The sequence below is a fragment of the Purpureocillium lilacinum genome (genome assembly GCF_023168085.1).
Source record: "Purpureocillium lilacinum CBS 284.36 DNA, scaffold_2, whole genome shotgun sequence".
Lineage (NCBI taxonomy): Eukaryota > Fungi > Ascomycota > Sordariomycetes > Hypocreales > Ophiocordycipitaceae > Purpureocillium > Purpureocillium lilacinum.
The window spans coordinates 4603689-4616507 of NW_027072112.1; the positions used below are offsets into that span (position 1 = coordinate 4603689).

Sequence of the window (12819 nt, forward strand, 5' to 3'; positions counted from 1 at the left end):
GATGTGACTTCGGGATGCTCACAGTTGCCGCTTGACAGGATCCCCTTGCCGGCGCAGCGCCTCCACGCCTGGTCGTGCATCTGCCCTGCCCGGTCCAGTCCACCGCCATGTCTACAGCCGCCTCTCCCACGGCGGACGCTGCCAGTGCCGCGACCCCGGAGGCGGCACCAGAGTCGCCCTCGCATGCTGAGGGCCGGTCCCCGGCCGCATCATCGTCATCACCGCCCTCATCTGTGGCCGCCGCGTCAGAAGGAGCGCCGCCCCGCGACGAAAAGATAGCAAAGCCGGATGACGAGGCGCGTCCTGAAGAGGACGCCTCCGCTGCGGAATCCCTGGAAGAGGGCGAGACGGAAGATGATCCTCCGCTGCCGCAGGAGCCGGTGCCCGAAGGCCCTCCGCTTCCCAACGAGCCCGTTCCGGAATCTCAAGACGACGGCTGGGAGTGCCGTTGGGAGGCGACGTACCAGTCGTGGTACTTTGTGAACCGATTCACGGGTGCCTCGCAATGGGAGAACCCGCGCACGGCTGCTGCCGAATCCTCCGCCGCCGCCGCCGCTGCCGCACCGAGCGCGCCCCAGCCGCCCGTCAACGAGAAGCCTCCCGCCGGAGGCTACAACCCAGCCATCCACGGCGACTACGACCCCAACGCCTGGTATGCGCAGGCCTACAAGCAAGAGGAGGAGGCGCGCGACGTCGCCGTCGCGGCCGCGGCTCTACCCCCGGAAGCGGCGGGCGACCCGTACGCCGTGTCCATGGGCTTCAACCGCTGGAACGGTCAGGCCCAGGCTGGCGACATGGGACCCGGCCGCCACAGCGACGAGGCCAAATCGCGCCGCCAGATGAACGCCTTCTTTGACGTCGACGCCGCCGCCAACCAGCACGACGGCCGCAGCCTCAAGGCCGAGCGCCAGAACCAGCGCCTTAGCAAGACAGAACTAAAGGCCTTCAAGGAGAAGCGTCGCGCCAGGAAGGAGGAGAAACGCAGGGCGTGGCTCTTGGATTAGATGCCACCGCTCGGCCTGTCTGTCACACACACTGTCTCCGTTCACTCATTTGCCGTATCTGCATATCGTCTCGCAAGCAGTCTTCCATTGGGCCACATTCGGGAGGGGGTTTCTTACTCGGGTTTTTTAAAAGGACTCTGGCGAGTCCGCGGCGTTTACGTGGGAATTTGGGGACAAAGACACAGCGAGCCGGGAGGTAATGGGTTTTCCCGGTTGGCTCTAGACGCTCTGGGGACTGCAAACATTTGGAGAGTCGCCTTGGTAGCCAAAGCAAGCGCGCGCAGTCAGCCGCGTTTTCGCAACATGAATACCCGAAACAGGGGGCAGGCCATAGAGGCCCGTTCGCATTAGTTAGCTGCATATTATATATACGCATCCTGACGCCCTTCTTCTGGCCTCTACTCGTCACCGTCTTCATCCTCGTCGTCTTCTAGATCCATGTTCAGATGCACACTGACGTCACTGTCATCGTCGTCTTCGTCCTCGTCTTGTGCTTGCGCCTGCGGTTGAGGGACGGCCCTGACCGGCTCAGCTGCCGGTGCCGGTTTCTCGAGCTCTTGTCTCTTAGGCGGGTTCGAGTCCGACCCTTCGTGCTTGCGCTTGGGTGGCGACTCGGCTCGGGATGCTCTCTCAGTGTTTGGCTCAAAGGGGTTGCTCTGCACCGGCAGGTCGATTTCGGCGTGCGGCGCAGACGGCAGGATACCGGTGGCGTGGACTCCATTGCCTGACGATGATTCGGGTTCCTTGCCTTCTTCCGCCTCGACATCGGCCATGGGTTCGTCAGCATCGTCCTCGTACTCCTCCTGCTCGACCTCGTCGACCGATGCCAGCATGTCGCTGCCTCCCGCGACGGCGCTCACGCGGAGGTTGCTGCGCAGCACCTCCAGGCCCTGGTCGTGCGGATACGCGCGCGCCAGATGGGGCAGGATGCTGGGATACATGCGGCCCCTCTGGTCCTTGAAGGGGTTCAGCACGCTGGCGAGCATAGCGTCGCGGCTCTGCGTCAAGATGGCCGTCTTGTCGAGTAGGCCGCGCAGGGTGGGCTTGAGGTGCTGCTGAGGGAGGGCCGAGAGCAGAGTCGGGAGCAGGGCGTCCGCGGCGGCCTTGTGGTCCGGCTCCAGGACGGATACCTCCTCGGCCGCGGAGGCTTGCGGCTGCAGAAAGAGATCCACGTTGGCGACGCCGGCCTTCTTGGAGTCTTTGCTCTGGGCGGCCGGTTTGCTGGCGGCTTTGAGGAAGCCGGCGTCTTGCTGCAGGTCTCGGCAGCAGGCGGCGACGAGGGGCTCAAGCAATGCGACGGTGGACTTGGGCAGTGTTTGTCCTGAAAGGGTCAAGAGACCGTCAAGGACACCGTATCCGCTCTTGCGCACGTCGGGAATGTCCATGCCCGACTTGAAGACGCGGACTAGGTGGTCCAGGACCTCCGAGACCAACGGCAGCATGCCCTGGCCGAGTCTGCGAAGCATCGTCTGGACGAGGCCTAGGGCGGCGATGTGGACCTCGGGCATCAAGCTCCATAGTTCCTCCTTTTCGTCTCTGCCGACAGCGGCGTTGGTCTCGAGAGCCTGGTCCCACGTCTGGGACTTGGGCGACTGACGGGCTATCAGGCAGACTCGTGAGATGGCATCTATCAATGCGCTCAGGGGGATGGTGACAGATCCCTTGGTCGGGCAGAGGAGGCAATCGGAGAGGTGGCGGAACAGGCCAATGAGTCGCTCGATGCCGGCGCTCAAGCCGGTCCACGGCGGTAACTGATCCGTAGATGTGCTTCCTCCCTTGGGCTCTTCACCAAGGTCGACGGTCGTCTTGCCATAGCCACCAGAAGCGTCCCATGACTCGTCGACTGCGCGCAGGACCTGGTCTGCAGTGGCATGCAGCTGCTTCAGCACGGCGTCGACTGTTTTGGACCACTCTTCGCTGCCGCCGGACTTGGCGGCAACATGGTGCAGCGAAATGGCAAGTCGGCCCGCTGACCGCTGAAGCGAGTGAGGGACCGAAATCTCATCAGAGCTCGTGGGTGCCAGCAGAACCCTCACGGCGGACCTGATTTGCGAGCCGAAGGGGCGGAAGGTGGCAGCGTAGAGCGGGATGAGCGTTGAGAAGGCATCGCAAACGGTCTGGACAAAGGACAGGGGCGCCGTTGACGCCAAGCCGGAGGCGGGAGGCTTGATGAGCTGGAGGCACGCAGTGGCAAAGGCCGGGATGGTGGGCGTCGCAATCTCCCTGACGAGGGTTTGATAGGGATGGACGAGGGCGTAGATGCGGGTGAGGGTGATGACGGCGAGCTCTTTGGCCGCAAAGGAGTCGCCCTTCTGGAACAGGAGTGATCAGTATGCATATGCAATCGCGACAGGACGCTGCGCGGGTGTGGTATACCTGTATGATGGAGAGCAAGCCGCGGACCCAAGGCTCGGAGGCTCGGAGCATCTCCCAGCCGCCGACATCCACGACGGCCTTGACGAGGCCGATGGCGGCGAACCTAGCCTCGCGGGAGCGGCCATTCAGGAGCGTGCTGATGCTGGTCTTGAGCTTGTTGACGAGCCCCGCGGTGCCCTGCGCCGATGCGTCGTCCTTGGGCTTTTGCTCGTGCGGCGCCGACAGCGCATCCTTGCAGCGGATGACGTGCCGCGTGAGGGCGGGCAGCGCGTGCGGCAGCTGCGCGGGCGGGATAGATGTGAGCTTGCGGCAGAGCACGCGCAGGTCCGGGGGCGGCGCTGACGGAGGCATTGTTTTGTGTATGGGTTGTGTGAAGACCGTTGGCAGTGAGGCTGGCGACCTATGTGGTGATGGAGGCTTGCGGCGCTCTCAGTAAGTGTGTTGCCAACGGCGCGTGGGCGCTGCAATCTCTGGCTCGTCGCAGCGGCCTGGGCGCAGAATTTGCACCTGGCTGAGATGCTTTGTACCCTCTCGCTGGGCAATGTGACGGACGGTGACGGGCCTCAGACGATGTGCATGCGCTCAATGGCTCGTGGCATGCGTCGCAATGTAGCCTTGAGAAGCCATCACCACGGCGGCCCGCCAGAACTTTTTTTTTCTTTTACCTGCTCGACGACGGGGAAGCACCACAGCAGCAGCAGCAGCAGCAGCACCACCACCACCACCAACGCAACCCACTGGGGCTCATGGACTGCTCCACTGCGCTCAAGGCGCGGCACAGCACCTAGTTAGGTACCTCACCGGCCGTGGCAGCAGCAGCAGCCCAGGAGGGTCCCCACTCCCCACCAGTCGCAACTTCAGTGAACCTGCCGCCGCTGTGGCGGCCCCTGTCGTGGGGTTCCACATGGCCTGCTGATTGGCTGGCGCGGCCCATTGATGCCCGCCTGCCGTCCCCTTAGTGGCGGCCAGCAGCACCGCAGGTCCATTCGTGTCCATTGGCACAAGTAACCCAAGGTAGCTTCACCCAACGCCGCCGAGGCAGGTGGCAGGGAGTCAGTCAGGTCGTTCGCTCCTGGCTTTTGCATCTGCACGCCGCTCGCCTCGACCTTGTCCTCATCTCCTCATCCCCTCCTCGCCTCCGTCCTCTCCCTCCTCGCTCCCGCCTCCTCCCCTCCGCACAGCCTACCCCATCCTGTGCGCCTTCGGCTTCGGGCCCTGCTCTGCGCCGCTGTCCTGCTCGCCGTGCCGTTCCTCAACGGCCACAGCGTCCGCGCGAACCCCCGTGCACGGCCCCCGATCGTCATCCCCTCGCCATGCCTTTGGGACCTCGTCGACAAGCCGCTCTCGAATGACCTGGATCCAATATGACGGTACGACTGGCGAGCTGCGCCGCGGCCTCGTGGCCCTGAACCGAACCCAGCTGACATGGCGGCTCCAGACCAAAGCCCATCATTACATCGACCAGCTCGAGGCCGCCCGCTGCGACGGCAGCTGGGACACTGTGCCTGAGCTCGTTCGCAAAGTCCGAAAGCACGCTTCCGACAGGAAATGTATGCCGCCGGCCGTCGCACTGCAAATCCGCCGCCGGGGCCCATGCTAACAGCTATAGGTCTCACTCTGGCCGCCGAGACCGAGTGCGCCATCTCAAATGCCACGACAGCTGGAGCGAGAACCTCCGCCTCGACCACCGCGCGTGACCTCGACGTCACCACTAGAGTACCAACGCTCCTGGGTGCCATTGACGAGGAGCGCGTGAACCACGAAGACCGATTCCAGGCTCAGGTATGCGTCGGCTGGCTACACTGGGTCGTGGGTGAATACAACTTGGCGGTCGAGCGCCTGCCCGCGCGACTGCAAGACGAGGGCACCAATCTCGACCCTGCCTCCCTGTCCCACGAATGGACACACGTCTGCGCCCTCAAGTCGGCTTACCTTCGTGCAAATTGCTTGATGCGCGACGGCCGGCGGACGGAGGCCCTCGATGCGCTCAAAGCTGTCGCGCCGGCCCTGAACCGCACTCTGACCGGAAAAGTCAGGAAGCAGCTGCGCTACTGGTCGGAACTGTTCCTAACAGAGTACTGCATGCTGTCGAGCGGCTCCGTCGACCGCGAGGAGGCGTCTCTGGAGGATCCCGCAACGCTCGTACCGTTTCGCTCGTGGGCCAAATACTGGGACTCTATGCAGGCGCCGGGCACCGGTGGCTATGGATTCAAAGGTTCAGTTCCGCGGAGGCAGATCTGGAACGAATACTACATGACCTTGTCTCGGATACTAGAGAACGATCTACCGTACCAGCCTGGCCACTTAGGGGGCCTGCCCGTCTCGGCCGACTCCTCACCACGAAGCCAATTGCGCGCCGAGCTCAAGTATGTGGAGACGACCTACCGCTCCCTCCTACTCTCAGAGACATCGTTTCCAAGGGCAGACGAGGAGAGAACCGAGGTCGAAGCCTTCGTCCGGCGCGTGATCAAGAACTGGACCATTCTCTGCGGACGGGGCTGGCGCGAGGAAGACGTCGGTCCGGGGGGCAGGTCTGCAATCAGCCGGGGCGTCCTGGAGACCCTCTACAGTGCGGCAACCAGAACATATCACTCGACCGCTATTCTACGCTCTCTATTCCTTGTTCATACCTCCCTCGCCGATTTCGACCTCGCCCTAAAAGCCTTTGACTCGTACCTCGAGATCGTCAAAAAGGGAAAGGCTCGTGTGGAAAAGACGGGCGAGATTGAGCCGAGTCTAGACGATGACGGCACCGTTTTGGAAACAATGTCGTTGGCCGTCATAGCCCTCTGCCGGTACGGACATCAAAAAGCGGGCGAGAAAGCACGGCGCCTCGGTGCAGAGCTCGAGGACTGGCTGTCCAAGCTGCCCCAAAGCAAACACACCGCAAATGAGAACGGCACCCCTTCAATAGCCGAGGAGGTAACGAACGGAGACGTGGAGCCCTGGGTCGCGCCGCACATCGTGGCCCTGGCCTGGCAGGCCATTGGCCTATCACACGCGCATTGGTCGAGGCTCACCTATGAGGCGGGCTCGAGGACGGAGATACAGTCAAAGGCCATTAGGTGTCTGCGAAAGTCGTTGTCCCCGGAGTATGGCCGCTCCAAAGACATCAGAAGCTTTTTCAGCCTGGCGCTCTTGCTGGCTGAGCGCAGAGAGCTGACGGCGGCCATTGAACTGACAAAGACTGCGTTGATGTCCAACAAGGGCAGGGAAGAGGGCTACGACCTCCTGTGCGGATCATATTGGCAAGAGAGAACTCTCATTCCGCTGTGGCATCTTCTCGCCCTTCTGTTGAGCGCCAGGCAGGACTACACCTCGGCCATTCGGGCTTGCGAAGGTGCGCTGGAGCAGTTCAGGGACTCGTCGGTCCTCTTTGGAAAGGGCGGTTCAGGCTTTCGCAGCGAGCATCTCAACGATGCCGGTGCGGACAGCGTCGCACCGGAATCGCGACATGGCCTGGTGGATGAGATGGATGATTCGGAGAAGCAGAGCATCTTGGAGATCAAGATGACGGAGCTTGCCATCACTGAGCTCATGGATGGACCGGACGCCGCCGTGAATGCGAGCTACGAGCTGTTGACCCTCTTCTCACGGCTATACGGCAGCGTTACGGTGCAGACTACGAACTTGACGACACCAGCGCAGCCCCCCAAGACATCGGGCACCTTTAGGAGCATCAGAGGCAGCATCTTCGGATCGAAAGTCGACCGCTCAAGGCCACCTACAAGGCAACCAAGCGCATCCACCCTCAGTGACGAGAAGTCGAACGGCGCCGTGCCAAGGCCAGCGACGACACAAACACAAGCCACGGTGAGGCCGATGGTGCACGTCACGGAGGAGAACGGCGTTCATGTGGCTGGGTCCAGATCGCGGAGAGCCGGCTCAAGTCACAGGCAGAGGAGCGAGTCTGGGCGCAGAAACAGTCTCAAGAAGAGGGAAAGGAACGACAGCCGGCCCCGTACGGACACCACGGGAAGCTTCTCGCCACAGGCAACCATTGTCGATGGCGATGCGTTCTTTACGCCCGGTGCGGAGCTGGAGCAAGGAGACGTTTCCTTCTCGACAAAGTCGTCTCAGACTCGCATGTCGTCGTTTGCCAAGTCCAAAACGACGTCGCCTCTGAACTCCTACCTCTCGAATGCCTCAAAGTCAACTGATTTCACCGAAATATCAGTCGATGTCAGCCACGCAACACCGAGCCTACTCCCCCTGGTGCAGTTCCCCAAGGAGAAGGAGAGGAGCCAGCGTATTGCGATGCTCGTGGGCATCTGGCTGACTATAGCCGGATTCTATCGTCGGGCTGGCTTGCTCGAGGACTGCAAGGGCGCGATCGCTGAAGCACAGAAGCTGGTCCATGGTCTCGAGACGGAAATGTCTCAAGATCAGTCAATAGCCAGCGGATCGAAGACGGTAACTTGGGGCGAAAAGAAGAGCGTCGACGACCTGTGGGGCGATGTGTGGTCCGAGGTAAGTTTGGCAGTGCCAGTGACTGATTATATCCATCAGCTGACTTGTTTCTAGCTCGGCCTCTTATCCCTGACCCAGAACGAACCGTACACGGCCAGATCGGATTTTGAGTATGCCCTGACGCACTGCCCAGATCATCCTGCTGCAACGGTTGGCTTGTCCAACATTCTGCTAGACACTTACAGCGAAAAACTCTTACCAACGCCGGCCGTGCCGCCCCTGGAGAATGCAGAGCCATCACTCGAGTCCTTGGCGCATGCGCTGTCGGACGTGTCGCGAGACGAGGCGGTGAAGTCGCTTCCTTCGGTTCCCCTTGGGCTCGGCTCGGCCGCAGTCCCGCAGCCGCAAGTCAAATTCGCCAAATCCACGCCATCGCCGGTCGGTGACGACCAGCTTCCGGCCCCCTACAAGGCCACTCGACTGCCGCTCATCGATCGGCTTGCGGCTCGGGATCGAGCGTTTGCCCTTTTATCCGGCCTCACACGTCTCGGCACTGGCTGGGACTATTCCGAGGCGTGGTTCGCCTTGGCCCGAGCACACGAGGAGAGCGGCCAGCCGGACAAGGCGAAAGAGGTGCTGTGGTGGTGCGTTGAGCTGGAGGAGGCCATGGGGGTGCGCGACTGGCGCTGCCTGGGAGGTGGCAGCTACATCATCTGAGTGCCTCGACATACGGCGCCAGACTGTACAAAACGAGGATAAAGAGCGCAGCATGCATGTGGTTGTCAGACTTGCACTGTGTAATAGCCTGCTGGCGAGTGGCATTGAGTGCGTAATGACTCTTCAATTTCAAGAGGATGGTGAAGAAGCCTCTGCCCATATCCCTGACTGTGAAGTCCGCGAGTCTTTGCATGCCCAGCCCAAACGCCCCAACGCCTGCATGTTGAAATGCCCGTGCGTGCAAATGCCCCCCAATGCCACAATGCCGGGTGTGTCCAAACGCCCATGTGTCCAAACGCCCAAATGTTCCAATGCTCCAATGCCCGTATATCCAAACGCCTGCAGGTCGAGATGTTCGTGTGTCGAAAACCATATCCAGAATGCATGTCGAGATGCCCGTGTGTCGAAAACCACGTCCAAAATGCGTATGCCCAAACGCCCCCCGTATGCCCGAAATCCAGGTGTCCAAACGCCCAATATCCAAACGCCCGAAATCAACAACCCAGGGTCAACCCCCCCCCCCCCCCCCCCCCCGGGGCGGGACCCCCTTATCTCCCCCATGCCGATCAAAACATATCTGTATATACCGCAGCAGCCCATGTACAAAACAGAGCAGGGCCTTCACCGAACAGCGGTGGAACCCAAACCCCCCAAACCCCCCCCAAAAAACGCCATTCCCTCGTATCCTCCAATGCCCCTCGAACCTTCCAACTCGAGAATCGGGACCCCAAGTCGCCTGGCTCGACCCCCAGCAAGCTTGTCGCAATCCCCCCTTGAGCTGAACTAAACATGGGCGAACTGGGGTATATGTCCGCCAGTCGTTTCATCCCCGTCGTTTAGTCCATGTTGATGGCCGCGGTGAGAGCGTCGAACAGGATTTGGTGCTCATCGGTCCACGGCTCGGCGAATGCGGGCATGCCTGGGAGTGCGAGGGGGGAAGGGGGCGGACGCAGGTCGATCATCGGGGCGTTGGCAGTCGAAGCACCGTCATCGCCGCCATTATTGGCGTCGTCGTCGTCGCCCCATAGGCTCCCTGCAGGAGATGCTGGTGCGTCCGCGGCTGCGTCCGCCGTGATGTCGTCCATGGCGACATCCGCAACTCCCTCGTTGCCGCCTTCGATGGGGGCCGGGTCCTCGTCAAAGAAGATGGGCTCTCGGAGGGACGCGGCGACGGCATCCCAATCCGCGTCCAGGACTTCGTCCGTACCCATGGTCCACCAGTCTTCCGGGAACGCGTCGAGATTGGTGCCGGCGTTCATGTCAGAGACGGTGTCCAGATCCATGGCACTGGGCGCGTCCGCCGCGGCTGCAGCATTCTCTGCGCGTGCAGCTTGAGCCCCGGCGATGCTGACCATTGGGTCGCTCAGGTCCGGGTGGGGGAAGGCGACCTGGCCGAAATTCACGTTCGGTGCGAAAGCAGACTCCTCCAGACTAGGGGTCGAGGCCGGGGCCGGAGCTAGAGCCGGAGCTGGAGCCGGAGCTGGAGCCGGAGCTGGAGCCGGAGCCGGACCAACAGCAATAGTCGGCATCGGAGTGGGGGCTGGATCCGGGGTCGCTGGCTCCGAGGTGAGATCTATGACCGGAGCCGGAATAGGGCCCGGAGCAGGGGCCGGGGCCGGGGCCGGAATCGGGGTCGACGTCTCCGAGGTGAGATCTATGACCGGGATATATGGAGCCGGAGCCGGAGCCGGAGCCGGAGCCGCAGCGGGGGCCGGAGCGAGGCCCGGGGCAGGGGTGGCCCAATTGGGAACCTGGCCGGGAGTCCAGGCGCTGGCCAGGCCATGATATGCCAGAGCGAGGTCGTGCATGGCGTACAAAGGGTCCAGGTTCGGCGGGATAGGCTGGTGCATGCTCAGCAGGTACTGGCGCTGCTGCTTGGCCTGGTCCTGCCACAAGCGCAGCTGAAGGATCTCCCAATGGAGGCTGAACAGCTGCCGGGCCTGGAAGTTGACCATCTGCTGCCAGTGAGCCGCGGACATCGGGGCCACCAGTGCGATGTTGGCGATGTAGAGCTGGGCGCGGAGGTCGAAGCCGTCACGGGCAGCCGCCAGCCACACGACCGACTGGGGAACCAGGCGCCAGGAGAGGTTCGGGTCCTGCTGCACGGCCTGGGACACGGCCGCCTGCAGCCTCTTGATGTTGCCGATGGACCGGGTGCGGCTGGGCTTCATCTCCCCGCCGAGATCGCCGCGGGAGCTGCAGGCCGTGAGCAGCACCATGTCCATGACGGAGGCGCGATCAAAGCGGCCCACGTTGATGGCGTCGATGACGCGGAGGCAGAGGCTGCTCTCGAATGGCCATCCTTGCGGCCCGTCCATGGCGTCCTTGAGCGGGAAGCCGGCGGCGATGATGGCCGTTTCGGTGGGGTATCCCAGGCGGCCCATCCACGTGCGGATGTTCCTCTTTGCCACCTCCTTTCCCTGCTCGCCGGGGGCATTGGCGGGAAGCTCGTAGTCCCTTACGAAGACTGGGCGAGGGGCGGGGGCGGGGGCGGGGACTGGGGCTGGGACGGGCAGGCCGACGGCCATGCCGTTCATTGCGGCACCGTTCTGGTAGCGTGTTAGTGGCTTACACGGTACAACGGCCTGCTGCGGAAAAAACTTACAAAGACAGACATTATAGCCTGGTTAAACAAATTTGAACGGAGATGTGACGGGTCTCCTCTTATAGGGCGAACTCCACCGGAATTCTGAAGGGGGAGGTGTCAGTAGAAGCAGAGAACAAAGAGAAGTATGGCGTGAACAGGGGCGACGCGTTGGCGTAGTGGACCGAGAAGGAGAAGAAGAATGAAAAGAAGCAGAAGCACTTACATGGAGACGCGGTCGCTGTTGCGACTTGTAACCACCGCGCGATGGCGTGTGGTTTGTTGGTGGTGTATGTAAGTAGGCTGCCAAGTTTGGCAGATGGTTGAATATGCTCTTCTGAGCAGTCGTTATGGTTATGGCTTCTGGTAGAGGGGAGGCCAAACGCGTGAGCAACAAGTGCGCACACTTACACCGAGCGCCTGCACGCGTACGTGCACGCGTACGTGCAAAAGGGGGGGAGAAAGGAGGGAAGGGGAAACAGTGAAGACGGAAAGGTGGTAAGGGAAGACGAAAAGGTGAAAGGTGAAGACGGAAAGGCGAAAGGGGGAAGACAGAAATGAGAAAAGGAAAAAGACGGAGACACTTACAAGAAAGCGAGTTGGGGGAGCTTGCTGCTCAGTCGGTAGAGTTGTTTGTTTACGGTGGGAGGCGGAGTGAGACGCGAAGGTAAAAGTTGAGTGAAGAGAAAATCACTCGGAGGGGTTGTGTCAACGAAGCGTACGTACGTATGCGTGAGGGGAACGAGACACGGTCAGAGAACCGTGAGAAGAAGGGCAGGAAAGGGGGCATAATATAGACAATCCAGATCACCTCTTCTTCTCTTTCCTTCCATGCGAATTCTGCAGCGCGATGCAGATTCATACGGCTGAACGTTAAAAGCGAAGACTGGGCGGAAGGTTGTTTGCCGGGGCCAGAGGACTCGTCAACCACCAAGCCTCGGGGCGCCGTGGGGGGGGGGGGAGGGAGATGGCGCTCGACACACGCGTGACAGGTACTCTCTGGCAGGGGGCCCGCGGCGAAGCTACATGCGGACGGAGTATTTCCGGCATACGAGCTAATTATACATCGAAGATCTTAATTCTTGGAATAGCTCGCGAAAGCCAAAGGCAACCCCATGGCCAGCCTCACCGATGGCCTCCCTGGAGGGCTCGACGCGCTTCGACGCGTGGCCATGGCAGGAGCTCCATTGACGCCAAGCTCGGAAGCTAGTCCACAGCTCGAAGCCTCATTGCGAACAATGAGCTCGTGGACTTGTGGAAATGTGCTCACAGTCTACGCGTAACTCCCAGAGTAGCTCGCGAGGCCACGGTATAGTGCAGGCGGGGTCGCAATGACCCCGTGTTAGTCTGCGTCCTCCTTCGGACTCGGACCGCTCCTCGTGGACAGGCGCGGGAGCTTATTTTGAATTTTCACATGGGACTTTGACAGCACTGCCTCGTAGTGTATTCCCCCTTTGGATTGTAGTTCGGCCTGCAGCACTGGGGAGAGAAATGAAGCAGTCTGCAAGGTCGAAACAGACCGCGAGATGGGCATCCGCTCACTGCTGCGGTTGTTGGTCTCGTCGTTGTTTTGCATACAACGCGCCTGCATAAACGCCGCTGCGCGAGACCCGCCCCCAGGTTGTGCTAATGCAGGTACGGCAGTGCTTCCCGCGCCTGCCCCCAGCGCGCCAGCCACGTTCGTAGCGGAGCTCTCCCCCGTCGAGCTTGCTTGCCGCCCTTCCGCGA

At 61.6% G+C, this 12819-nt stretch overlaps 4 protein-coding genes across 4 annotated transcripts; 2 read left to right on the top strand and 2 right to left on the bottom strand.

Annotated features, from left to right (window-relative positions):
* Window positions 1-107: 107 nt before the first annotated feature.
* PLICBS_003151 (uncharacterized protein) lies at window positions 108-1004 on the top strand (the record flags this gene model as incomplete). The annotated part of the gene is made up of 1 exon (XM_018322883.2): window positions 108-1004. One exon carries the CDS (start codon window positions 108-110, stop codon window positions 1002-1004), a length of 897 nt encoding a protein of 298 aa, XP_018178113.2.
* A 398-nt stretch (window positions 1005-1402) lies between these two features.
* PLICBS_003152 (uncharacterized protein) lies at window positions 1403-3731 on the bottom strand (the record flags this gene model as incomplete). The annotated part of the gene is made up of 2 exons (XM_018322884.2): window positions 1403-3316; window positions 3381-3731. 2 exons carry the CDS (start codon window positions 3729-3731, stop codon window positions 1403-1405), a joined length of 2265 nt encoding a protein of 754 aa, XP_018178114.2.
* A 997-nt stretch (window positions 3732-4728) lies between these two features.
* PLICBS_003153 (uncharacterized protein) lies at window positions 4729-8507 on the top strand (the record flags this gene model as incomplete). Its single annotated transcript, XM_065600161.1, has 3 exons — window positions 4729-4930; window positions 4990-7850; window positions 7905-8507. 3 exons carry the CDS (start codon window positions 4729-4731, stop codon window positions 8505-8507), a joined length of 3666 nt encoding a protein of 1221 aa, XP_065456233.1.
* Window positions 8508-9343: 836 nt separating this feature from the next.
* On the bottom strand, window positions 9344-11124 carry PLICBS_003154 (uncharacterized protein; the record flags this gene model as incomplete). Its single annotated transcript, XM_065600162.1, has 2 exons — window positions 9344-11056; window positions 11113-11124. The coding sequence occupies 2 exons, from the start codon at window positions 11122-11124 to the stop codon at window positions 9344-9346; spliced, it is 1725 nt and encodes a 574-aa protein (XP_065456234.1).
* Window positions 11125-12819: the final 1695 nt, after the last annotated feature.